This window comes from Aptenodytes forsteri, unplaced genomic scaffold (assembly GCF_000699145.1).
Source record: "Aptenodytes forsteri isolate BGI_AS27 unplaced genomic scaffold, ASM69914v1 Scaffold311, whole genome shotgun sequence".
Taxonomy (NCBI): domain Eukaryota; kingdom Metazoa; phylum Chordata; class Aves; order Sphenisciformes; family Spheniscidae; genus Aptenodytes; species Aptenodytes forsteri.
Genome location: NW_008795860.1, coordinates 473,249 through 500,162, shown reverse-complemented (window position 1 = coordinate 500,162; position 26,914 = coordinate 473,249). Strand labels below are relative to the sequence as shown.

Here is a 26,914-nt window from a genome sequence, read left to right as displayed (position 1 = left end):
AAGTTCCCTCGGGACAATTGCAACCCTTACATTGATAAGGTGTATGCCACAGATGTCCACCACTTCCTAAACACATCAGTCACTATCTATAAAATCATTATTAAAATCTGTATGAAAGTTCCCTCGGGACAATTGCAACCCTTACATTGATAAGGTGTATGCCACAGATGTCCACCACTTCCTAAACAGTCAAGTCACTATCTATAAAATCATTATTAAAATCTGTTTATAGCTGGGAGTTTTTATTTTTTTCAGCAGGGCAGGGCTCCTAAGCCTCTTATTCCCTTTTTGTCCACCACTTCCTAAACACATCAGTCACTATCTATAAAATCATTATTAAAATCTGTTTATAGCTGGGAGTTTTTATTTTTTTTTAACAGCAGGGCAGATTTTATATTAGGAGGAATTTTATCACTGGAGACAAATCTAATTCTCTCCTCTGTGCTTGCAACTGTTAATCTACACCCCTGATCTCATCCTTTCATGCTAACATCTAGGTCTCTTTCCTTTCTGCTTATCTATTTCCTGGTGCCAAGGGAGTGACTCAAGGTCAGCATGTCCAAGCAGGGCTCCTAAGCCTCTTCTCTTATTCCCTTTTTGAACACCACTGACAATCCCCTCAACCTCTGTGTTTCTTCTGTGTGTTTCTGCAGCCGCAGTGCCATCCATGTCTTATAAATGCAGCAATCCTTTCCCATACAACCTGCCAGAATTTGTCCATCAGAGCAAGTGTCCATTTAGGCACTGACACGCTTTTTTGCTTCATTTGTGTTCTCAGCCTATCTCCACCTGGAAAAGAGAGCGGGTGATAGGTCCGGTAGGACCCTGTGGATTGAGGGTGGATTGTTCTTGCTTTTAGGAGCAGCTAAACGCTTTTGGGGACAGAAGCTTCCAGAACACAGCCCAGGGTGAGCGGGCAAAGAGAAAGAGCCAGAGCAAGGAGCCAGGAGCCTGCAGCATAGGAGCATCCAAGAGGAGCAGGCAGCTCTTGTAATCACGGGATGGTTGATTTCTAGACACCAGAGGGGACTCTGCAGAATCTGCTGTCATTAAACTGACTAAATCCAAAGTTGAGCCTGTCTTCCAGGCTACACTAGTAAAAGCAATATTGTTCTAGAAGTGCTTTTATTTCTGTTCTCTCTAAACAGATCACATCCATGCAATTGTTCCAGATCACATTCTCTCCAGAAATCTAGCTTTTCAGAATTTAAAGGACCTCTTGATCTCCTCTGGGGTCAGCACTATAACAGGAAGGCCTAGGCAAAACCAGCTTTGAAAATATCTAAAAAAAAAAAAAAAAAAAAAAAAAAAAGAAAATAAATGAACCTAAAGGAAAAAAAAAAAAAAAAAAAGAAAATAAATGTACCTACAGAAGCTCAGGACATAAAAATCTATTTGTGTGAGATGCTTTATATGGAGGAAAATTTGGCATGGATAAAAATAATGCTCCATTTCACTATGTGAGAAATCTTGAGGGCAAAGACTTTTCTCCCTTGTGGACACAAGAGGATAGCAAAACTGTGCCCTGTCCAGGCAAAAGGGCAACATAGTTGGTGCAGATGGGCAAGTAAAATGAAGATTTACAATTGTGTTTTCTCAAAGTAAATGAGGAAAAGAAAGAAGTCTATGGCGCAGTTGCAGCTGTTGGAGAAAGAAGTGGTCTTTGAAGTGCTGGGCAGGAGCATAGAATGCACTGGAGAAAAGGTGTTAGTAGCTAAATAGTATTGCTTATTCATTACTTCTTTTATTCAATTTTTTACTATACTACTCAACCAGGTGTGCTTGATGATCTTTAAAAATAGTCTAAAAATATACAGCCCTCAAAATTATCATCAATCAGACTCCTAAATTAATCTAGCAGAAACATAAATACATGAGAAGTATTAGCTGACCTTGGCATAAATTGACTGTAAAAAGCCTGGGAAGACTGTAAAATTTGTAAAGATAAGCACCCATTTTCTACAGTGGAGGAATGAAATGCCAGTGGTTTTGGTGCACCCTCGCAGGTCCTAGCAATTAAATACCTGTGTAGATTTTTTAAAAGGGACTTTACACAAATTGAATAGATTTCTGTGGTAATATAGCACCATGGCAATACATTTCTTGCTCAGGCAAAGAGAGCAACTGAAGAAATTTCACTAATAGTTTCCTGGAGAAGGAAGGGGTCTGTCTTCACCTCCCTGCTTACCTACCGTTCCTCCATTCTCCTATGCTCTCTCCTCTTCTCTCCTCACCTCATAAATTTCTTATAATGGAAAGAAACTTGCCACTAAAAGACCACAAGGTTCTAACTGATTTTCCTCATGTTCAGTATTTTCACTCACAGGCCAAAGGATCTCTGCTGGAAAAAACCACTACTGGATGGAACAAATATAAACAAGAATGCTTGAAAATGCTGCAGGAATCAACTGTAGATACTGGTAAGGAAACAAACAGCACAATAAAACAACGTGTTAAGTAACATTGATGAATATGCAAATATTCTTTTACTTGCTTCGCAGACGTGTGTGTCTGTTTATAAGTTCTAAATGTAGAACAATCAGCTGTAATGAGACATGCAAATATGCAATCATGAAGTTAATGGCTCTCTTTGTCCTGAAACATATTAGGTTCTTATATGTAAAACCAGACCATATACAGAAATGAACCATTGAACAGCTGGTGCTGAGCTACCACTATGGTGTGGCACTGAGTGCCTGGTCAAGAGGTAGCTGCTACCCATTATTTGTAAGAACCACGTCCTTTGGATGAAGGAGACCAGTTTTCAGCCTGAAGGAAGTCAAACCCATATTCCTCGAAATTATGTTAACCACAGGAGAACAGACCATCCAGGGAAAAGAAGATGTCTCCCATTTCTATACTTTAGAAACTGAGCCATGGCAGACAAGAACACAAAACACATGATGGAATACAGAGTCTGGTTTCTGCCTAGTCAAGGCAGATGGGGAGCTGCTCTCTTCTCACAGGACTGCTTATGCATTTTGTGATACAGTCATTAGGTTAATAAGCTAAGACACAGAGACCAGGTTGCCCCATGTTCACCTGGCAATTATAACCATTAGCTTGAAGTCCCTTATTTATTCTCCTGCCTCCACAGCTTTTGGATTTTTGCCTGAAGAGCAGCATAGCTGGAGAGGACAGTGTCTTCTCCTGAAAAGTGGCAGAGGGAGGAACTGAGTCCACACCTCCTACCTCTGGTTGAGTGCTCTAAGTTTTATGCTGTTTGGCAAAAGGGGAGCTTATAATCTGTGATTATTTCACTCTTAAAAGTATAAACTCTGCTCAGCTGTCTTCAGAAACGGGTGACACAGGCTTGGTTTGAGCAGTTGGAGAAGTTCAAGAAGTAGCTGGGAGAGAGGTCACTGCAGTCACCAAGGAAAGATTAAGAGTGAAACTGCTCTATGTTTTGCACTCACTGGCTATAGGCAGGTCTCTGCTCCTGTGTGCAAGTGATACACTCATGGTCATCTTGCTTGGTGGCTACCTCACCCCATCAACTGCCCAGGGAGACTCCAGGATGATGTTATGAGCTCTGCCTCACTTTGCTGGTGGCAGAAAGCTGCATTTATGACATTGTAGTGTGCAACTTTGTCGGCCAGAACATATGGTCTGATTAAGATCAATGTGTGTATTTTTCATCATTCAAAATGCAATTAGAAGTTGGAAATCAATCCAAAGCATTGGCCTGGGAATTTAAAACGGCAGGAAAAAAAAGAAAAAAAAAAAAGAGAGAGGTTTTCAAGTCTAAATTATGTAATATTTTATGTTTTAAAGTTCCTTAAACTTTTCCCAAAATATTGAAATCTCTAACTTTCACAGGCCTTTGAAAAGCAAAAAGGAAGATATACCCTGTGAGTCAAGGAAACTATTTTTAGTGATCACATTCAATAACAGACTTTCTCTTCTTTCAACTGAATTAGGAGTTGCTGAAAATGAGCAGTTCTGCTTGGGCATGGCAGCATACTAAAGGATTGAATCCTCATGCTCTCCAGCCTTCATCACTGACCTGCTCCAGAGGCAGCTGCAGCTCCTCGCAGCTGCAACAGCAAGACCTAATTGCTTTAGCTTATGCTGTGAAGCTGTAACAGCTGGGGAAACAAAGCAAGACCCCATTCTCATTTCTGACCCCCATCTCCATTAAGAACTTGGTTCAGCTTTCATAGTATACGTGGGGCAGAAAATGCCCGCTCATTCTTCCTGAGCTTTTGGGTGTGCTTAAAAGCAAAAAAGAAGCATATCAGCTATGCAAAGGCAGCCGAATACCCATTGAGGACTACCAGAACTTTGCTAGGGCATGCAGAGATACAGTCAGGAGCTAAGGCTCATCTAGAATTTAAATTGTCCAAAGATGTCAAGAACAGCAACATACGTGAGCAGACACACAGAGAAGACATAGTCTTATTACTAAACACGGCAGGGAAACTAGTCACTAATAAAGGAGGACCCAGGAAACTACAGGCCCATTAGTCTTACTTCAATCCCTGGGAAAGTAATGGAACGAGTCCTTCTAGAAACTGTTACTAACTAATTGAAGCAGGTGATTGGGAAAAGCCAGCACGGATTTACCAAAAGCAAATCATGCCTGACTAACCTGATCACCTTCTACAACAAGGTAACATCAGCTGTCAACATGGGGAGAGCAGTGGATGTTGGTTTACCTGGACAAAAGCATTCAACACTGCTTCCCACAGCCTTCTCCTGGACAAGCTGGCAAGGTACAGATTGGATGGAGAGTTGCGAGATGGGTACCAAACCTGGCTAACAGGCCACACTCAAACAGTGGTGAAAAATGGTTTTGACTCAGGCTGGCAGCCTGTCACAAGTGGGGTCCCCCAGGGATCAATACCGGGCCCCACAATGTTCAACATCTTCATAAATGATCTGGGCACAATGGCATTGAAAGCACCCTCACCAAGTTTGCTGATGACGCCAAACTGGGTGGTGAAGTGGACACATCAGAAGGCAGAGCCATCTTACAGAGAGACCTGGACAGGCTGGAAGAGTGGGCTGGCAAGAACTGTATGAAGTTTAACAAAGACATAACCAAAGAGCTCAGTACAGGCTAGGATCTGTGTGGCTGGGGAGCAGCCTTGCTGAAAAGGACCTGGGGGTCCTGGTGGACAACAGGCTGAACAGAAGTTAGCAGCACACCGCTGCCTCAGCAAAAGCAAATCAGATCCTGGGCTACATCCACAGGGGCATTACTAGCAGAGATAGAGAAGTGATCATCTCACTCCACTCAGTGCTTGTCAGGCCGCATGTGGAGTACTGTGTCCAGTTCTGGTCCCCACAATTCAAGAAAGACGCGGACAGGCTGGAGGGAGTCCAAAGGAGGGCCATGGAGATGATTGAAGGGCTGGAGAACCTGTCCTATGAGGAAGGACTGAAGGAGTTAGGTCTTTTCACTCTGGAGAACAGAAGGTGCAGGGGGGACCTCACCAAAGTAAAGGGTGGCTACAAAGAGGACAGAGGCTCTCTCTTCACAAAGAGCCACATGGAGAGGACAAGGGGCAACGAGTACAAGTTGTGCTGGGAGAGGTTTCTCCTTGATATAAGAAAGACATTTTTTACAGTGAGAACAGTCATTCACTGTAACAACCTCCCCAGGGATATGGTGGAGTCCCTATCAGTGGAGGTTTTCAAGATGCGATTGAACAGGGTGCTAGATAATCTCATCTAGGCTCCCTTTCCCATGGAAGATTGGACTAGATGACCCTTTGAGGTCCCTTCCAACCTGGGCTGTTCTATGATTCTATGGTATTTCAGGAAAGCATGCTAACCACTGGGCCACTAGTAGTGCTGAAGGAGATAGGCTAACCCTTGTTCAAGTTGACCCACTATGTATCCAGCAGTGACAGCTGGGGGAAAATAAGAGTTCCAGTCCTAGTTCTCTGTGATGTTTATGTATTTTTTATGGGCAGGCACTGGATGAAAACATAAGTAATCGGGGGTGTGGAACTTTTGCTTTCCACCCTCTGGGAACATGGAGGTTCTGGATTCAGCTTCCACCAACTTACAAGAGGGTCATAAAGATTATATGAATAATGTCCTGGAGTATTCTTCTAGCCATTACTATGCAAAAGTATTCATTCAATATTTAAATTAAATAAATTTAAAATAAAACAATGTTTAAAGCCAGTTCTGCCAGTATGCTTTTCCATGCTGAGAACTTAGAATCTGGGAACCTCTGTAGTTTAGGGACTTGCATGGATGGCACATCATTTTGGAGTCCTAAGCAGTTTGAGGCAGGAAAACTAGGCAGTTACCTCTGTCAAAACTGTTATGCTTCTAGTACAACACAGTGTCAATTTGAGCATGTAATGAAATGTCTGCCAGCAGTGTGATGCATCTGGGCTGTCTCAGGTCCCCAAAACACCCAGGTAGGCAGGTTTTGGATTTGTTCCCTTGGAAGCAAGCAACTAACTGTTCTGGTTGTTCAGGATGTTACCATGTAGGAGAGTCACTGAACCAAGAGCACATGCAGAAAGGGTCAGCGTGTCACTCAGCTGAAGCATTCAGTCATCTAGTTCTTCATTGTCCACTTCATCGTGCTAGATTTTTATGTCATGATAAAATAATATTTGTTACTAGATGCCGACAATCTAATGTTTTCCTTCTATGTTGTGTAAATCTTTATCTGTCTTGAAGGTTTCAAAGGTGAATGAACAGAAATGTTAAGCAAACTTTCTCAGAAAGAAAGCTGTATTTGTGACAGAGGCATCATCAGAACAGCGTGTATAGCCAGTACGATAACAAAGCTGAGTTACTCTTACCTCCAATAAAATCCACCTTCTAGGAAGTTTGATCATCCCTAGGCATGTGCTTTCTAGTAGTAGGACACAAGTACCAAGAAAAGTATGGTCTTACTCCCAGAGTTTTACTTTTTGTTGTCCTTTGACATTTTGGAAATGCTATGCTTATCTTCTTTTCTTTTCTTTTCTTTTCTTTTCTTTTCTTTTCTTTTCTTTTCTTTTCTTTTCTTTTTTCTTTTCTCGTCTTGTCTTTTCTCGTCTTTTCTTCTCTTCATCTTTTTCTGCTTACTTTGGCTGTGGGAAATAAGGAAGGAGAAAACACAGAAAGGTCAGACAAAGAAGCTGCCATAAATTACAGAATACGTGACTAGACTCAGAGAGGCAAGAAGACAGTGATAAGGATTGCAGAGAGGATAAAAGTTTTTCTGGAAAGCAAGGGAAGCAAAGCACAGATCAGCCCAGCCAGTACACCTGCAAGATAGCTTACAACTAAAGCTGACAAGAAAGAAAGAGAAACAGTAGTGAGAACCTAGAGATCAACGACCGTGGTGAAAATTTGGTGTGCAGAAACCCTTAGTATGATGCAAAAGAATAGTGTATTATGGTGGGAAGGCAGAGAATGGTGGCTTTTGGTGGCTTTTGGTGGCAATCAGAACTAAGCCAGATGACCCAGGAGGCCAAAAGCAGTGACACGTGGCAAGATATTAGAGGGCAGTAGTTTGTAGCAGGTGATCAGGAGAACTACAGGGACTCATGAGTTTTCATGAAATGGAGAAAAAACTATTTGTCTCCTGGCAGCCTACCCAATCCACACTTGAACAAACCTTGATCAGCTATCGGGGAAAGGAACAATAAAAATGCAGCTATAAATGTTAACAACTACACAGGTCATAAGGCAGATGGGGCCACCGATGTTCAGCCTCAAAGGTACAGGGAATTACTAAGAATGCACATAGTGTGCTCTGTATTTTAGCAGAAACACTCCAAAAAGATGCTGGTGAGATAGCACACAGCTATCTTTGCTGCTCCCTGTATTCTTCTTCCCACACAAGTTTCTCAAAGTATTGCTAAGTATTACAGAAAACAAAGCAGGATATACTCTAGCTTTGGATGGGCAAAAGCATTAAAGTTAAGAGAGGAGAACTTCAGCTTATCCTGGAAGAAAGACAGAAACTAACCAAGAGACTAGTGCAGCCATTAATGCATTTTATTTTATCTTACTGTAACCTGATTACACCATTTCAATTCTGCATTATCAAATGTTTTATCTTAACTTTAAGTCCTGTGAGTGATGTGATACCTGTGAAGCTTAAAACTGAGTTAGCCTGAGATATTACCAGCTCCCTAACCTCTATTGCCCAAAGACTAAGAGGAGTCACAATCCAAGAAGCTGGCAGTGGTCTGAGCTGAGAACGAGTGTCACAGGGGTCATGAAAGGTGGAATATCTTCCATTTACCAGCAAAAAGCCTGTGGCATGTACCAAAAACAGTGAGTGAGAGCATGGCTGGAATCTGCCTGTTACATTTGGACAACAGAGGCCTCAGGATGATTTTGAGCAATACCCTTATCTCATAATGAAACATGTAAAACCTGCTGCTGTTGTGCAGATCCAGGGAAGAAGGGTAGCAGCCATTTCTGCACTGTGCACTGAGCATTGCGCAGTGAATGCACAAAGTTTATCTGCTACATCTTGTAAATACTCTGGAGTAGCTTGCAGGTTACCTGGAACAGTATACAATAGTTTTCATGATTGTCCATTGCCTGAACAACTTTTTGTAAAACTTCTATTTGCTTCCCTCCCCAGGAATACATTGTAATGGGACATTTGATCAATTTGTTTGCTGGCCTTATTCACCCCCAGGAAATGTCTCTGTTCCTTGTCCTTCATATTTGCCATGGTTGGAAAACGGTAATGTGAAAGTGGTAACTTCTCTTCAAGTTTATGCTGGGAATCCAGCTAAAGGACAGATGGTGCTGGTCTCTCTTGTCCCAGTGTCCTTTGAAGTCTCTGAGAGCTTTTTCCTCTCATCTCTTTTCACCTCTTCTCTGAATTGAGGCACAAAATTGTTGATGATGTTTAATTATTTACTCTTTTTCTCCATCTGTGCTTGTTACAGCTCCATACTGTGTGCTGTAAAGCAACATTCCCAAGATCATGTAACTTTACTGCCAGGCCTTTATTGGCAGTAACAGATTTGAGGTTCAGCTTCTGAGGTTCAACCGCTGGGGTCCCCACTGACCCCAGACATGAAGCTGTCTACCAGAAAATTGGAATAGCCAAACAAAGCAGCAGTCCAAGCAGTCAGCCCTCCAGTAGGACGTACCGTACCACCAGCAAGTGGTGTGGTGAAAAAACAAGCTTTCCAAGCAGCCTTTTCCTGGAGGGAGTGGAGCAGGGAGGCTCTCAGGAAGGGAAAAAGAATAACATCTGCAAAAGCAAAACTGTCTAAAAGCAAACAACATTCCCTTTCTCCTAAAGAAATGACATTCCTACCACTGCAGCCTGACATTTCTGAATCCTGCTACACAGCCTTTCTTAGCTACACGTGGCTTTCTTAACTGCATTTCTAACACCACTTGCAAGGACCGATGGTGTCCGAGTCCTCAATTTTATGGGAGACTACTACGGGCTGCTTATCCTAGCTTTCTCCAGTCCACCCCACACATGGTTTGTTCTGTAATTCATCCTTTTTTGTGCTGCTAAACAGAAAGAGACCCAGCTTCTGTCTAGTCTCCCAAAGAACTGCTTCTGGCAACCATTTAGAAAAAAATCAGCTCTTCATAATAAACATAAAAGCATCTTCTTTCCCTCCATGTAATGGAGACTGTTTTTTTCTCTTTTTCTGTCTAAATTTCTACAAAAGCAAGATGTAAGACATCGCACCGGGTTATGAAGATTTTATTTGTGTTCACAGTGGGGAACACAGTGGGGCTGCTGTGTTACAGCATCATCTGGCATTCTTATCCATGCCACAGCACCTTAGGAGAAGAGGCATTAGAGACAGCCCAGCTGTCTGTTTGTCCTAGAGATTTTGTGGGACTGGGGTTAGGGTTGCTTGTGGCCCCCATTTCCATTGCTGGTCCCATTTCCAAGGCATAGCTGTGTCTGTTCTGGGACACTAATTAACTTGGACCAGAAATGCTTGGAAGCTTGAGGTAAATTTATTGTGGTTTGTTATCATTGCCAAGCCTGAGCACTGAAAAATTAGGGTAGTCTAGAAATGGGATTTCTGATCACATTTCACAGATGCCTTCAGATTTTTTTCAGTGTCTAGTCTCCACACAGAGCTCCTGCTCCATCACAGCAAACTGTGCTCCCAAAGCAGTTCTTTCAGTTCCAGTTATCCTGAGTGAAACAAGATATTCTGGTTGTTGCTGCAACCCTTAAACACTTTCTAATTAAAAAATTAATGAAAAAGCTCAGGTCTGATTAGAAATAAATGGAAGGCAGCTGTTGAGGACATCAGACAAACACCAACCAGGGTCCCCATACCATTCTTTCGATGTTACGAGCAAATTCTTAATTAGTATAAACTAGGACAATGCAGTGAAAGCCAAGAAAGCTTCACCGGTTCACACCACCTGCTGATCAGGCCCCAAAGCATGTAAATAAAACACCAGCCACACGTGTTTCAGAGAAAGATCATTCCCTAATCAAACCATACTCTTCCTCCTACAATTTTGACTGCACAGCCTGGGCAATGTGCTACCCATACTTGATGGAACTTCTGAGCTTAATGAGGAAAAAGGAATAAAGTGAGATGTAGGCTTTTCTTTTGGATGTAGTAACTATGTATTTTTTGTAAATAGCAGGTACATTCTGGGAATTTATTTCTGCTAGATTACATTCCTACTTTGCCCTAGGTAAATATGAAAAATATACTGTCAAAGACAAAAGAAAAGTGGGGTTTATTCCCTTTTTGAGTAGGGGTGGGGTGGTATCTATTGCTGTGGTATAAGGGAGAAATCTTTAAAACGTGTATGAAAAATGAAATCTTTATTTTGACCTTTCAGACTAAACCTCTGTTTACTTTCAGGAAGTGTAGGAAATGTATACAGAGTCTGCTTGGATGAAGGGACTTGGCAAACGAAGGAAAACTCCACAGACATTTGGCGTGATAGTTCAGAATGTTCTGAGAAAAATAATTTCAAAAAAAATGTAAGGATGTTTTATATTTTGGTTTAATACTTTAATCTTCTTAATCCCTTCTTGAGTAACCAATAAAACATTTCCACTGAATACCTGCAAAAGATGTTCAGATTTCATTTAGATTACCAAATGGAAACCTGTTATGTTATTTAGAAGAAGCGGAGGAGGAAAGATTAAGGAGGGGGATTCCTGCTTTAGATGCCACAAATTATTTTCTGTTCAGAGTCCAGTGTTCACATGTGCCGAATGTCTCCTAGTAAAATTGAAAAAGACTGCAACTTGACAAACAAATAACTTATATTCAAAGCATCCCATCACCTGCCCCAAATCCCTGTAGTCTGCCAAGGCCGGACAACTTCATTCCCTGCCGCTTCCTGAGCCTTTTAACATTTAACGAGCCGTTAACTGGTCCTTTCAAATGCAGCTAGTCACAGACTGGAGGATTCACCATAGTGCAAATGCCATCCTTCCCGGTCTGATACAGCATGCAGCCCAGCGTTAGGCTTTGTCAGCAGGGGGAACGGCTCTCCCGAGCTGAATAAAGAGCAAATTAGATACTCTCACCTCGACAGCGCTCAGCTCTTTGTACTGAAGACAAAGTGAAAACAATTACTGATCAGCCTGGTCTGTGAAGCTGGAGATCACACTCTTGCTCTGTATCTGCAAAGAAGCCTGGCTCGTGTTCTCTGCGAGAAGGCGGTTTGCAACCGAGCAAGCTCGCTTCCACCACCCGAGTTAGGCTTAAGGTAAAGGACAGTTCCAGCAGTGAAACAGGGATCCGATCCTGTTGCCTGCTTGCACAGCTGAGCAATGGCTTGCAACGAGCGCAGCAGTTTCAGGTAACAGTAAAGCATGCAGCTTACCTGGTTTCAGCTTGTTGTAACTTCTTTTGCCATAGAGTTCAGCTTAGCTGATGTCAAAATTAAGTCTCTTAGGTGAGCACTATTACTGTTGATTATTTTTTACTTTTTAGTACTTTATTGGGTGAGCACTGTTACTGTTTATTACTTTATTGAGTAACATTACTTTATTGATTACTTTACTAAACACTATTAGTTCAGGATCCCCATGTACCACTAAGTTTTTACTGAACTCTTTACGTAGTGAGTACATGAACTTCCAAACTTACAGTTTATTTATACAAGTGTGATAAATATGTGTAAGTACTGAGAGTTTTCCATGGTTTGTTGACCATTCTGGATCGCAAACTTGTGGGTGGGAGACACATTAATTCATCTTGTGGGACAGCAGATGATTTCTCTGAAAGCTTTAACCAGCTTTCCTACCAACACTAAATGTGGTTTTGTACCTGTTTGTTATATTTAGTGGAAAGCCCCAAGATGTTAGAAATAACCCAGAGCTAGTATCGGCACACATCGGAGGAATCAGCTTGATTTCATTTGCTTTGGTGTTGCAAAATTGTCACAGCCAAGATGATAACTCATGCTTTTTATTAGGTTCATGCCTGTTTGAATGTTTTCATGGGGCAGAGTGACTAATGGCTGTGCTATGGGAATCTCCTGCACCCACACTGCTCTCCCTGGGCACTTTCACCCTCTCCAAGAGAGTTTCCACCAGCAGGCGCAGCTCACCCGTGCTATCCAGATAGTATTCATTAGCATCAATTGATTAGAGACAACTATTGGCAGGAAAACAGTGCTAAAATCCCTGGCACTGTGCAGTGAGACAATTTACAAAGAAAACAGCAAAATCACTGAGGAAAAGACACAAGTTCTAAGAAAATCTTTGCAGGCCAAATATGGATTATGAAAGTCACATATCCTGTATCTCCACGCCCCCTCTGCAGAGAAGCTTTTCTTAAGCTAGAAAAGCAATATGGAGAGATGAGAGGCAGACATAAGCAGCTAAATGGAAAAACTTAGCAAGAAGAAATGTTAAATGAAGCAAAGCGGAAAGAAAGTGTGAGTGCTTCCCTTCCTCCTCTGAGGTTGTATTCATCAATCAAAGACATTCTAGACAACTCTAATTTAATAATTTTGATTTTTTTTCTTTAAACGCATGGCAGAAGTCAGTCTATTTCATTGAGTCTAAACAGAGCTGACTCTCAAAATTGTACAGACACAACTGATCTGTAACTGTGTCCCCAGGCCACACACATAGTAATTGCACTTGTGTGTACAGGTTGAGTGAGTTGATCTCTGCAGTTATTAAACCACCAGGATCCATTTGGTGCATGTAATCATGGCAATAATTAGCTGTAAATCAGACTATGAATGGTGTTTGTGCAGGAGCAATCTGGAAATGAGACCGTGAGTGCCTTTGAATTTAAAAAGAAACTAAGGCTGTCTGCAAGTGTCTCTGTCATGCAATGATTTCACGCGGCAGTGCAGGGAGCAGGCATCAGAAACCTCCCCTGGCTACCTTGCAACACAAAGTTGGACTCAAAAGCTTCTGAGCTGTGTTCGTGCTCTGCCCACCTGCCTGCATGTATAACACATTTTTCTTCTTTGTTCCTAGGAAGAAGAACATAAATTACTCACCACATTACAGCTGTTGTACACTATAGGTTATTATTTTTCTCTCATCTCACTTGTATTAGCTCTCCTTATACTTTCTTTACTCAGGTTAGTACAAATTTACATGCATTTTAAAAGTACAGACCCCAGTATGCACATTCTTCTTTTCATGTAATTGAATTTATTGCTTAGCTTCCGATGTAAATAACTTATGTTTTCCTAATAAGCATTGTAAAAGCAATCCCTAAGCAAAATCCATTGATGGCAACAATATGAATACAACAGTATTTTTTTTTATTTCTGCAAATTAAATATATTCCAGAGGATTCATACTTTTTTTTTTTTCCCCACAGAAAACTTCACTGCACAAGAAACTACATCCATATGAATTTATTTGCATCTTTTATCTTGCGCGCCACAGCAGTTCTCATAAAAGACACTGTATACTACAATATTTACTCCAAAAGACCAAATGACGAAACTGGATGGATATTATACCTCAGTCCTGAGGTAACTTGTTAGTTCATTGCTAATAGTAAATGTGTGCTGCTAGTGGCTGTAACAGTTACAGTTTCGGCAGTGTGCCATGTGGCAGCAAGTTTTGAGCTATTTGTTAGTTGAGCTTTGAATGCTGAAATTTTGCTTGGGGTAATCAAGAAAGAAATTCTGATTTCATAAATTGTAATAGATGGATTTTATATGAAGCCTTGTATAGAAACAACAAATTAATCAATAGTTACATTTAGAAACATCCAATTAAGCAGAACAACTTACACCTGTAGTTTTTAGGAAGAAATCTACACATTTATTTTGGCGCTTATATAACACTGTATTTATTCATTCTTGGTAGGCATAGCACAATGCCATGCACACAAATCTTGCATTTAAGACAATGTTATCAAACAATGTATTTGCTGTGAAAGAACACTAAGAGAGAAAAAAAATAGTTTAAAGGCTTTTCTGTACTAGGAAAGTGTGCTAATTTTCTTACACTTGTTTAGATAATGGAATAACAACATTTCCCGTTTGTGACCACTGTGGATAAATTATACTTGTATGATGTTGTATGAATATAGTTTGCCCATGTCAACAAGCAAAATTACCTGCAAGATATTAATGATGACTATTGTTTTGATAGCTCATCAGTAAAAATTCTGATATGCATATCATGAAAAAGAACACATACCCCAGCCTACCCTGTCATTGTCTTTTCCTACTTGCCACCTCCACTCAAACTCTCTGACAATGTAGAAGCCTTTAAATTGTTGCACTCCCCTCTAGCTTCTCCCAAGCAGCAAGGAGAGTCTTGTGAGATACATGACCAAACCACAGTTATATCACAACCATGTGCTAGTTTTAAAATGGTTGCTAAAGTAACAAGAGAAAAGCAGGAGTTGTCAGAGCTTTTATATATTAACAATGATTCCTGGTCTCTCATTTCTACAGATTGTAATCATTTGCAGGACTGCCCAGTTTTTCATGCATTACTTTGTTGGGGCCAATTATTTTTGGCTATTAGTGGAAGGAATTTATCTGCATACGTTATTGAAAACTGTTGTACTTTCTGAAAGACGACTGCTACAGACATATATTGTGATAGGATGGGGTAAGTACCTAACAATTTCCAAGTTCTTGGGTCTGTGGTACTTTTTGAGTCAGTGGTGGATACTTTGTAATGAAAAAAACCCAAACAAAAAAGAGTTCAGATTTTTTTCTGTTTTGAAGTCAGCGATTGTCAATAAAGGTATACCAGCAGTGACACAGTCATTGCAGTTCAGCTTGACCTGAAGATACAGGAAATAGGTGAATTGTATCATAAGAAAACAGTAGCCTAGTGGACAGAACAAGAAGAAATTTGACTATATTTGACTGTATTTCCTCTCATCACTGAATATTATGGTAGTATCAGCAACTTCATTTTCCTCCTTTGTAATAGAGCACCTACATAGCAAAGAAGTCTAAACATTAACAATTTTCTTTTATACGTTCACCTTCCTAGCTCACCTTGAAGTTCTAAAGTGTGCTTTAAGTTAGAGGACAGTCTGAAACACTGCATGAGTCAGGCCTTGTATTTTAGGCATTTTTCATGGAACAAAGACAATGTAAAGTTAGTTACAAGCATTTGAACAATTTTGTGTAAATTATGTCCTGTAATCAGTCAATTATGTTTGTTGCTTACTCAAAGAGCATAATTCTGTATCTTGTCTGGACAAAGGAGAAAATTAGGGTTTCCCAATTCCCAATAATCACCTAAAATCTACTTGTACAACTTGCAGGCCTTTGAAGGTTTTAAATGAAGATAAAAAATGCACTCTTAAACAATATGTAGGTTTGTTGCAAGATTCAAATCCAGTGGCCTGAATTAAGGAGGAGGATAGGATGGATGGCCATAAGAACTTCTGACTGTAAAACTTTTATCAATGTATGATTTTACAAGCTGGTTCACTATCACCACATCTATGTCTATTGAACTATATAGTCAAATGTAAAATTGTGTATCCAGGACTGTGGGACTATAGTGTATACCCCCCATAAAAAAAAAAAAAAAAAAAAGGAAAAGTGATTTTTAGAAGGATTTGATTGTGGTGGATGATTATGTAGTTGCAAATAAATTATTCCATATTTGCTGTGCTGTACTGCTTGCTAAAATTATCTACCAAGGATAAAGAGGTATGGTTTTGAAGAGGTGTTTAAACTCAAACATAAATAGTTGAAGCAAATGGCAGCTAAGATTGACATTTTAATCATTACAGTTGGAATGCTACAACATTTACATGTTTAAAGAAAATTTTTGGTTATTGTTATCAAGGCTGTGGCAAACTCCCTGCCAGTTTGACAGTAATTAGTTTTAGGTGTCTAAAAGTTGTACTAGGCTCTCTCTGTAACAGTCACAGGGAATGAAGTCAGTTCACTTTACTTCTCTTTGACATCTACCTTACCTCTTGAATTTTGAAATGGGAATTGGACAACATCTAAAAAAATAGCCTACTGGAGAATTTCCTAGAATTAAGTGAATTTCAGATAAGGCTGTTTTTCATGCTTTTCTAATATGACTGTATTAATTCATTAATAAAGAACCATTGCTGTAGAAAAATGCCAATGCTTAAAGCAAGATCTGAAACAGGACTTCAGCATCTAAAATTCCACACAGGGGGAAACCTGAGCAAAAAAGTTTCAAAGGCATGATATAAAACCCTGTTGAAGGACATAAGAGCTTTGCCCTAAATTAAGTTATCTGGTCTGAAAGAACCCAGAAACCTTAACTCTCTTTTATAGAAATGGCTTGTGTTTACTACTACTGACAAGATTAAAAGATATCTGGCTTTTGTCTCTTATAGCATTTGAACCAGGTTTTGAATACACATGACAGTATTGTATGCATTGTTCTGAAGATGTCCGTACAACAGATTGCTTCACTTTGTGCATTATGTAATCTTGTTATCAGAGATCAATAAAAAAGTACTCAGACCCAGTAATCTTGGCAGTGGCACATCTAATTTTGGAGTATTAAATCAGTTAGTTACAAGTGAACATAAAACTCATAGTTGACATTGTGCCATTTTTTTTTTCCTTTTGTTAACAATAAGAACACCTATGCTCTTTTCTTCTTTAGTTTTAAATCCAAAATAAGATTTTATTTAGGTTCCTGTAAAATGGAAGAACTATAACAGACTGTGCAGCACCTCTTAGTTCTTTAAAGACCAGATAAAAACTAGCATATCTCCAGAAGTTAAGAAATTCAGGTTGTTTTAGTCTAGGCTCATGAGAAACTGAGGAGTTCTGAGGCCCTGATGATAAATGCAGAGCCTTCACTACTGATCAACATGACAACAACTTAATAACATGGAAAAAGCTGAGAGTACAGAACAAGGATTAAACAGAGGTGTTTGTGATGGGAACACACGTGTTTTCAGAAATGTCAGTCCATGCATACAAAACAAGCACTGTAACCTTGGGAAAGTTTTGTTTCTCATGTTTAGAACAAAAAGGCTGATCTATCGTTTAAATCAAAATTATTTCATTGTGTAGCATAACCTGACATTTTGACATCAGATCAGAAAGGAGGTTCAGGAAAAATAATTGCTTTTAATTGAAGCATGTACAATGGGGAAAGGTATGTTTTATTGCATACTTGGAAAAAAACGTTATTTTTTTCACATCTGAAACAGAAGTATTGATCTTCAAGTTAAGTTGAAGTTTAATTTCATCAGGTTAACATAGTAAACAATCTGATGGAAATCCGTATTTAATACCTATGATGAAGAGATAAGGAAAGCCTAAACAAACTAGTCATCGATCATTTGGAACACGGTACCTCAAAGTCAGTACTAGATACTCAAATGCAGTTCTTCCACGTTCCAAGGCAGATGTGAAATTCCACATAGGAAATCTTTTTTCAACAAATCCACTCACACATTTAAGCTGAGAAGGACATATACATATATGCCGGTATATTACAGCTCAGATTTGTTGACTAAGTCTAGGTACATATTGCAACATCTCTGTGGAGGATAATGTTTTGTCAGGACAAATACAAAACAGAAACTGGAATATTCAAATATTGCATTTTGGTACCTGGATAGAAATTTGCTGGTTAGAATTGTCTCAGAAAATTGGTCTTGTCCCAAAACAAGTCTAGTTTCTCAGGGTGAAGGATCTTGATAAAAAGAAGATAAAATACATTCCTGTACCCTTCTCTGCACAGTCAGTGATGAGTCCCAAGTATTCTGGACTAAATTCCTTATGTTTACAGGGAAATCAAGTAGTTAATATTAAAAAAAAAAATAAAACTTTTCTGATTATCTAACTATGAAGTCAAGCTCCATATGATTAAAACAGAAGTCTTAATTTTTTCCATCCTCATGCCATCTACCAACCTCTGTCGCCTCTCTGCTCCCCTGGTATGATTTATTCTGTGTTCATTGAGTGCTCTGAGTGGTGTCAGAGCAGACTGTGGGTTCTTAGAATCAGGTAGTGCAGTTTAGTCTACCTGATGGAGGAGGGGATTCATTTTATCTAACAAGGTTTAAATTTAGGTAACTAATACCGAGTCACTCTCTAGAACCAAAGGAAGAAGACAAATACCTTTGAAGAGTGAATTATTTCAATGTTTAAGAGAAGTGGGATATTACCTTAATCCTTTCATGCATCTCTAGATACAGTCACATTGGAACTTGTCTTATTTCCCACAGCATCCTTTTCTCTGGCCTTACCTGTATTCATCCACTATGCTGCTATGAAGATTATTTTTCAGGCTTGCAGTTTTGAACATGCTGTCCCATTTTTGGCATCCCTCCTTTTCCTCTTTTGCTTCTTCCTCATCAGACATTAACTACTTTCCTTCCCTTTCACAATCATTCCCATCCTTCTTCATCTATTAAAAGTTTCTGTCAAAGCATAACACCACACTTCATTGTCCATTGCCAAGCCTCTGGGCTTTCTTCTCTGCTGCACCTTACACTTTAGGGGGTCCTTCTCATCATCCATGCCTTGATTTCTCTGTTCCGTCTCACATTCCTCTTTAAAGATCCCTTGTGCTATACTAATATGGCTGTATTAGCATACAGGCTGCTGACACACCAAGACCATCGTCTTTCATGGTGGTTGGTGTTGTCTCATTGCTTCCTCACTCTTCCCACCATTCTAAATCCATTTATTGCTCTGATCACCAGCTCATTGGAATAGGGACTAATTATTTTATTCCTTGTTCGAACTGCAATAAGACAAGTCTATTAAGAAATTTGCTCACTACTGTAAGAGTATAAGTAATAATGATCATCTCCCTGTCGGTCCCCTTCCATTGCTCATACCTGTATCATATTCACTGATTTCCTAAAGGCCTTTTCCCACTAGTTAGCTTGATTTCTTATTTATATTTATTAGAATTACTAATAAGACGGAACATCTGGCACCTATCTTACAGACATTTGTAGTATTGCTGCTGCTGAGCCAGCAGGGGCAAACCATGCTTACATCTACTGAGACACACTTCCTCAGCTACTGTCCAGGAACTGCACTTGATAACATCACCTCATCCTCCTGGGTATCATCTTTCCCCACAGGACAACCTCATATTCCCCTGGACGTGTAGCTCCCTTCCCAAGTGGTCCATGCCCTGATTGTTCTCTCAGACCCACTTGTTCCACCAATGCCATCTCCCACCCAAGTAAGACCCTTTCTATCTCTTTCCCCATTTTACCCACTCAGAGGTCTATTACCTCTGAAAGTATTTTGTTTCTGGCCCTTTCCCTGTATTGCCACACTCCAGCTCTCCCCATGACCTTAGCTAGTGTCCCAGAATCCTGAATAGATCCTGTTCTGGCCCCAGTGACCCACATCTCCTTTCCTTTCTGCCACATCCACCAGTAAATCTCCTGTGTGTAATTGGGCTGAGAATCCAGTTGAACACCTGCCTTTCGTAGCTCACGTGCCTTGTGCTTGTGATTGAAGCTTGTGCCTGCACATTTGTAGACCAGTGGAATAGTGTAGTAATCCTTTATTTCAGGTTTTTTTTTCCAGTCTGCAGTCTATGATGTCCAGGAGGGTGGGCAACAATAGGGGAATGGGGACCACGGATTATCTTTAAGGGGTCCAGGAAAGGTAAGCCAGGAAAATAAGCCTTTGTCAGTTGTTTTAATTAACTAGACAGAGTTCCATGCCTCCACTGAAAGCTCTTTAAGGTTCAACAAATAAAAATGTTAACAACTGGTGCCTTAGGTAGTCTATGAGGCCTCAAGTGCCAATTATTTTGAATTCTCAGGGTCAGGAATTTAGAAGATTTGGACAGGTCAACAGAGTATGTGTATATATATATGTATATATCAGCCTGAAAATGCAAGTTTCAACTATACAATGAAATTTCATTTTGTATTTGAACTACAAATGGGGAAAGCCAGGATCATGTTGATTTTTGTACAATTCTAAATAGAAGACTGAAAAGCATATGTCTTTGCACCACACACTACTGTAACATATCTGTGTTTTGTATGAACCATTCTGAAATCTTGGCTGTAATTGACTCCTTTTCTTTTCAGTTGTTCCTATCCTGTTTGTGGGCCCTTGGGGAATAAGCAGATCAAAACTGGAGAACACAGGGTAGGTTACTAAATAAAACGTGCCTTAGGATACTGGCTTTCTGTTTGCTTAATTTTTCTGGAAGCCCTTGACAGTAATTGACACAGGTATTGACTACTAGATTATATTAATATTATACAGCACCTATTAATACTTGTTACATTTTCTAGGTTCATTTTAGTACTTTTACATTAAACTACTTCTAGGAATTCTCAGATTTACTTATGCATAAATCAAGAAGTAGAATGAACATTCACTGTTCCTGAAGTGAAAGCTATTGCATCTAATGTTCATCCACTTACATGAAGCAAATTATCAGCACAAACATCTTCATGGAGCATCTTGTGAGTAAGAAAAGGAGACCAGTACTTTCCTTGGAGACCATCTACACTTTGAGTTTAATTAGTATTCACTGCCATTTTGAAAAAAAAAATTGTTATGGAGGATAATGACAAAAACTGATATTCACTAAAAGCTGATATTAAATGAATGTGTTCAGTATTCAGTGAATGAATCAGTAGAGTTACTTGCACTAGTAAGCATCAGTTTTCCAGTCTTCTGGTCTTCAATGATGCTGTTAATGGCATCACATAGACTTTGAGGTTTATGTATGATTTCTTTTGTTCCCCTTTTTTATTCATGGCTCCTAGAGAGTTTTTTCTGGAACACCAATATAGTTATTAAGTAACAACATCAGGAACCAAATCACAATTACAGTCTTACAGAGTTAGATGTTATATAAACCGTAAATGACAAGCCAAGACCCTAGAGTTTCAGGCTAATTAGCAAGAAGGAACATGTGCATAGGACAAATTAGAAGGTTAGAGCAGGAGAAAAGGAGACAGCTTCAAGGAAACAGTATGCATACTTTTTAGCAGGTCAAGAACCATGGTCACAATTCATAGTTCACCCATTTCCAGTTTCAGATAGATAAATTGGAGTAGGATGAATTCCATTATGAAGGTTTGGTGCCATGTACAGTTGTTGTGTGGATCCAAAGACTGAGTTTGCCAGATATTTCTGACATTGCAGTCTAGGGAAACCTCTCTCAACATTTTGGTGTAAAGATCTTCAGAATAAATACAATTACAGTTGTTGGTGAGACTCTTTCTAGTTTTATTCCATTTCTTCTGAGTGCCACCTGAAAAAGTTGAACTTTGTCAACTTCCTTTTGAAATATATACATACGTTACGTAAGCGTTCTAATTTTTTCTATGAAAATAATGTAATTATACTTTAAATTATTCTTCAGGTGCTGGGGAACAAATGAACACATGGGAATCTGGTGGATCATCCGAGGACCAATGCTGTTTTCCATTGCAGTAAGAATTATTTCATCTGTTCCTTAAGTCATGCACAAGTGTGATTGTCTTTTGTGACCCTTTCTCCAAGTATAATCCAATTCTTGGATTAGAAAAGATGAGATGGAAAAAATCGTAAATGAAGTTTCTTACTGTGGCTGCATGGGCATAGCTTCCTTTCTGTCTATTTACAAACAACAAAGATTTCAGTGTCAACCTCTCAAAACACTGCTGTTTATCTGTGCAGTGAATTCTGCACAGCTCCATCTATATCAAAGATGGAGCCTTTTGCTTCTCATATTTTTTACTTCTCATATTTTTACACTCATTTTCTCAGTGAGCAGGTTACTTAGGAGAGTGCTACCATGTGGTGAGCACCACTAGAAAGCTCCAAATTCTCTGTAGAGGAAGATCTTATGATAACAAGGATGCAGAGAAGTAGCCGCAGAAGTACTGATGGTCATGGGGAGAAAGCATTCACCTAATGAAAAAAAATGAAGCATAGCATGACAAGACTGAGTTATGAATTTTTTTTCTTAAACAATGCAAAAAAGTGTACACCTGAAATGCAGTGATAATGAAGAGATGGAAATAGCGTGATCAAAAAAACTCATGACGACATGATTATGAACACAGAATTTTGATAGGTGGGAATATGGTGTGTATCCAGAATACCTTATATTCTCACACAGTCAGCAAGGCATAAAAGGATTAGAGGAATAAGTGATTTGGTTAGCTAGACAGATAGCAAATGTTGTAGAGAAGAGATGTACTTTACTCATGCAAATGTGTACAGGGAGTAAAAGGACTGCTCAAAGTGTAATATTGAGCAACCAATGCATTCAATGCATCAGTTGGAAAGTAGGGTATTGGTTTCTGTTACACTGGAGAAAAGATGTGGAAATTAAAACTTCAGAGAAGAAATAATGGACTTTGTTTTGCTGCTGCTGAGTTGGAGAGAACCTTGTGAGAGAGAAAGTGGGCATAGTTGGGACTGAGCTGTGAAACAGAGAAACTTAGTAGCCATCAAAAAAAGTAAATAATTAGATGGACAATGGAGGAGACTCTATCCAAAAAAAAAAAAAAAAAAAAAGGCAGTAGAGAGAAGAGCCAGAAAAGAAAGCAAAAAGGCCTGAGAGGTGAGAGGAGGCAAAAGCCAAAGGAGAGCATTAAGAAAGACTGCAACTGTCCCAAAACTGAGGGAAAGGTCAAGATGCACGAAGTCCAGACCTGAGGAGATCTGAACCATTTTCTTCCTGGATATGTCTAATTCTGAAAGAAGACTCAATCATCAGTTTACTTTTTGAGGGCCTGAGCAGAAAATACACAGCTAGTGGAACACAACAAGCAGAAACAAATAATAGCATTTCTGTTATATCAAAGACATCAAGTGTTCTGCTTTGTTGTAAGAATATTAAGTTCACTGATGTTAGTATGCTCAACCCAGAGCAAGTCCCCTGAATAATAGGAAATTAAACAGACCTAAGAGGCAGGAATGCATTCCAAAGTAATTTGAAGACTACCACTTGGATGGAGACAATCGGTAATTTAAAAATACCTTTTAATTAAGCTCTTTCTGCACAATTTCCTTTTAGCCAGTGACCCAATAGGGCATAATCTTTGCTGGTGTAAATCAGTGCAAAGAACTGAGGATGTGAACCACTGTTTTTAGCAAGAGAACTAACATCAAGATTGCATGTTACATCAAGAACATAGCACGTTGGAGGAAGTGATTATTCCTCTCTGTTCAGCACTTGTGAGAGCCCATCTGGAATACTATATCCATTTTTAAGACTAACATACTAGAGACAGTCCAGTGGAGGCCATCAAGACTATTGGGGCCTGGAGCACATGATGCACAAGAAGAGACTGAGAGAACTGGATTAGTTCAGACTTACGAAGAGAAGGCTAAGAGAGGATCCAGCATCCTGGCTTCAGTAGCAATAACAATGGGGGCATATAGGGCCAGGAGGGTACAGCAAAAGGATGATAGAAAATAGACAAGAGCTGTAACATACAAAGTTCAGACTAGATATAAAGAAATTTCTAAAGATAACATTCTAACCTTAATTCAGATGTTCGTGTCACTACTTGGAAAGCTCCTGTCATCATCACCCAAAACCAGGGGAAAATAATTTTTCCTGGGTTTTTTTCCTTCATTTTTCATTGTAATTAGTGCCATTTTTGTCCTTTGGTATTTTGGAACAAATAAGATATAGTTTCCTACTACAGACCAATACACAGAAATATCAAGGTGGACATAAAGTGACAGAAGGGATAAACTTTTGTTCAAAAATCCCTCTAACTAAAGTTGGCAAAAAGAGAGGTCACCTTGGATTTATATGTAAATAGATAGATACACATATATGTTATTCCTCTAACATAATTTTTAATCCCTGCTTTTTTATATTACATTTTGGGATCTTCTGTCTTGGTGCTATTTCATGTATTCAGATAGCCCCAGCAGTTTAATTTATTCTGAGCATGTAGCCTCTGATTGTTACCAGTGCTTATAGTCATTAAGTATTAGAAAATACAGAAAAAGTGTAAAAAATACAGCATTATCAGTTAGACTTTAAGGACATTATATGGAAGCTGGTGAAGCGTCTAGAGCACAAGTGTTATGAGGAGCAGCTGAGGGAACTGGGGTTGTTTAGCCTGGAGAAAAGGAGGCTCAGGGGAGACCTCATCGCTCTCTACAACTACCTGAAAGGAGGTTGTAGCGAGGTGGGGGTCGGTCTCTTCTCCCAAGTAACAAGCGATAGGACAAGAGGAAACAGCCTCAAGTTGCGCCAGGAGAGGTTTAGATTGGATATTAGGAAAAATTTTTTCACCGAAAGGGTTGTCAAGCCTTGGAACAGGCTGCCCAGGGAAGAGGTTGAGTCACCATCCCTGCAGGTATTCAAAAGATGCTTAGGGACATGGTTTAGTGGTGGACTTCGCAGTGCTAGGTTAACAGTTGGTCTTGATGATCTTAAAGGTCTTTTCCAACCTAAACAATTCTATGATTCTATGATTCTATGACATCTTTCTACAGAAGAACAAGCAGCAGCTAGAGGACAGTTGAAGCTGTTTCACTTCCCAGCAATGTGTATAGAGGACCAGGCTCAACTTCTTTCTGGGATGACTTTCTTAAACCTATTTGCCTGTCAGTTGAGTCTTGTAGTATTGAGTCCCTGAAGTGGTGAAGGAACTCACACATCCTCACCCATTGCTTCCTACCTGTGTATTTTAATACCAATGCTCATTTTAGAAGGAGCCATAAACCTTCCAAATAAGTGTCTCTAAGATATCCTGTTGCTCTTAGGTTGCAGGACATTCTGTCTGTGATTGTTCCTCAGAATCACACTGAGTGACCCTTACTTGGAAATTACTTCTAAGGCAAACAGGAAATATATGTGCAGACCTGATATCACAGAATCCCGTTTGCCAGATGGTGGCCAGCAGTGGAGCTGAAAGTGGGGAGGTTCCTTCTGTGGCTTGATCAGCATCGGCATCACTTCACCACTGATACCATGGGAGAGGCAGGGAAGGAATTAATGAGAACTGAAATTGAAAGGTTAAACAAAAGGGATGATATCAGATTGCAGGAGAATGGAACACCAAATGTGACTAGAAATGGGGAAGAAGAAGGAGCAAAGTGTGGTGAAGAGGAATTAAGAGGATGCTCAGCAAGATAAATTGGACAGAGGGACAGACACAGTATGGAGGCAAGAGAAATACATAGTGGGCAGAAATGAAGTGACCAGACAGGATGTTCTCAATATCCTATTCTTGAATATAATTCAGCATACTTATCTAAAATCCACTGGCAAAATGTGTGTCAGCACTACCTAATGATGGTTGTGCATGGATTATAACAGCCAGGTACTGCAGCTGGACCTTGTCCTCACAGGGCATAAGTTGGTGTACAGGCCAAAAGTTCTTAACATTTTTCTTGTGAAACATCAGAAATGCAAAGTTCATATTTCCTTTTTTTTAATCTCATTGTACTGTGTTCCACAGTCCTGTTTTGTTTAAAATGAAAATGAAATTAAAAGAATTACAGGGAAAGCACCATGCTAGCTTGTATGTTGCTGTTTCCTGAGCAGCTCTGTTCATGTATAGTCAGCCTGGAAAAGAATGATGGCATTGCGTTTTTATATATATTATGGCCATCCAGAAACTTCAGAGTCCTTCAAAAAGTAAGTCATTATCTGAGTTTGGTGGTGGAAAACTGGAAGAGACTATGATGGATGTAGTTCTTAACACTGATCTTAAAAACTCCATGTCCTATTTTGGTTTCTTTGCCCCACATTAGGTAAGAAATAAAGTATTAGAGTTCTTGCACATAGTGTTGCTAGCGTTTTAGAATTTATATTGAAATTACTGTTTCTACCTGTAATCCCAAGTTGTTACTAAATAGTTTTACATTTTAATGTGGGGTAGGAGCTAATTTTCATAATATCAGTACTTATGATAGGATCACCCTGCTAAGACCTTCAAAAGCGCTGACATAGGGACCATGGCATAGCCGTTGTAATGACCAATTCAATGTATGGGTTGGATGAGCAGACAGTGAGGTGGATTGAAAACTGGCTGAATGGCTATGCCCAGAAGGTGGCATGAAGTCTAATTGGAGGCCAGTAACTAGCAGCATACCCAGTACTGGGTCCAATCCTATTTAATATCTTCATTGATGATCTGGACAATGGGGCAGAGTGTACCCTCAGCAAGTTTGCAGCTGACACCAAACTGGAAGGAGTGGCTGAGATGCCAGAGTGTTCGTGCTGCCACCCAGAGGGACTGGCAGGCTGGAAAAATGAGCTGACTGGAGAAATGAGCTGACAGGAACCTCATGAAGTTCAACATGGAGCAGTGCAAAGTGCAGCTGAGGAGGTACAACCCCAGGCACTGGTATATGCTGGGTTCTGCCCAGCTGGAAAGCGGCTTTGCAGAAAAGGATCTGGGGGTCCTGGTGGATACCAAGTTGACCATGAGCCAACAATGTGCCCTTGTGGGGCAAAGAAGGTGAATGGTATCCTGGGCTGCCTTAGGCAAAGCATTGCCAGCAGGTCAAGGGAGGTGATCCTTACCTTCTGCTCAGCACTGGTGAGCACACCTAGAGTGCTGTGTCCAGTTCTGGGCTCCCCAGTACAAGAGAGACATGGACATACTGG

General features: G+C 39.9%; 1 protein-coding gene across 1 annotated transcript in view; it reads left to right on the top strand.

The window, feature by feature from the left end:
* Nucleotides 1-26,914, top strand: part of GLP2R (glucagon like peptide 2 receptor) — a 44,944-nt gene that overhangs the window by 5,083 nt on the left and 12,947 nt on the right. Inside the window, exons 2-9 of the mRNA XM_009283991.1 lie at nt 2,327-2,420; nt 8,558-8,662; nt 10,791-10,912; nt 13,382-13,488; nt 13,734-13,890; nt 14,827-14,986; nt 20,415-20,475; nt 21,707-21,776. Coding sequence (XP_009282266.1) covers nt 2,327-2,420; nt 8,558-8,662; nt 10,791-10,912; nt 13,382-13,488; nt 13,734-13,890; nt 14,827-14,986; nt 20,415-20,475; nt 21,707-21,776 — 876 coding nt within the window. The remainder of the gene's footprint in view (nt 1-2,326; nt 2,421-8,557; nt 8,663-10,790; nt 10,913-13,381; nt 13,489-13,733; nt 13,891-14,826; nt 14,987-20,414; nt 20,476-21,706; nt 21,777-26,914) is intronic.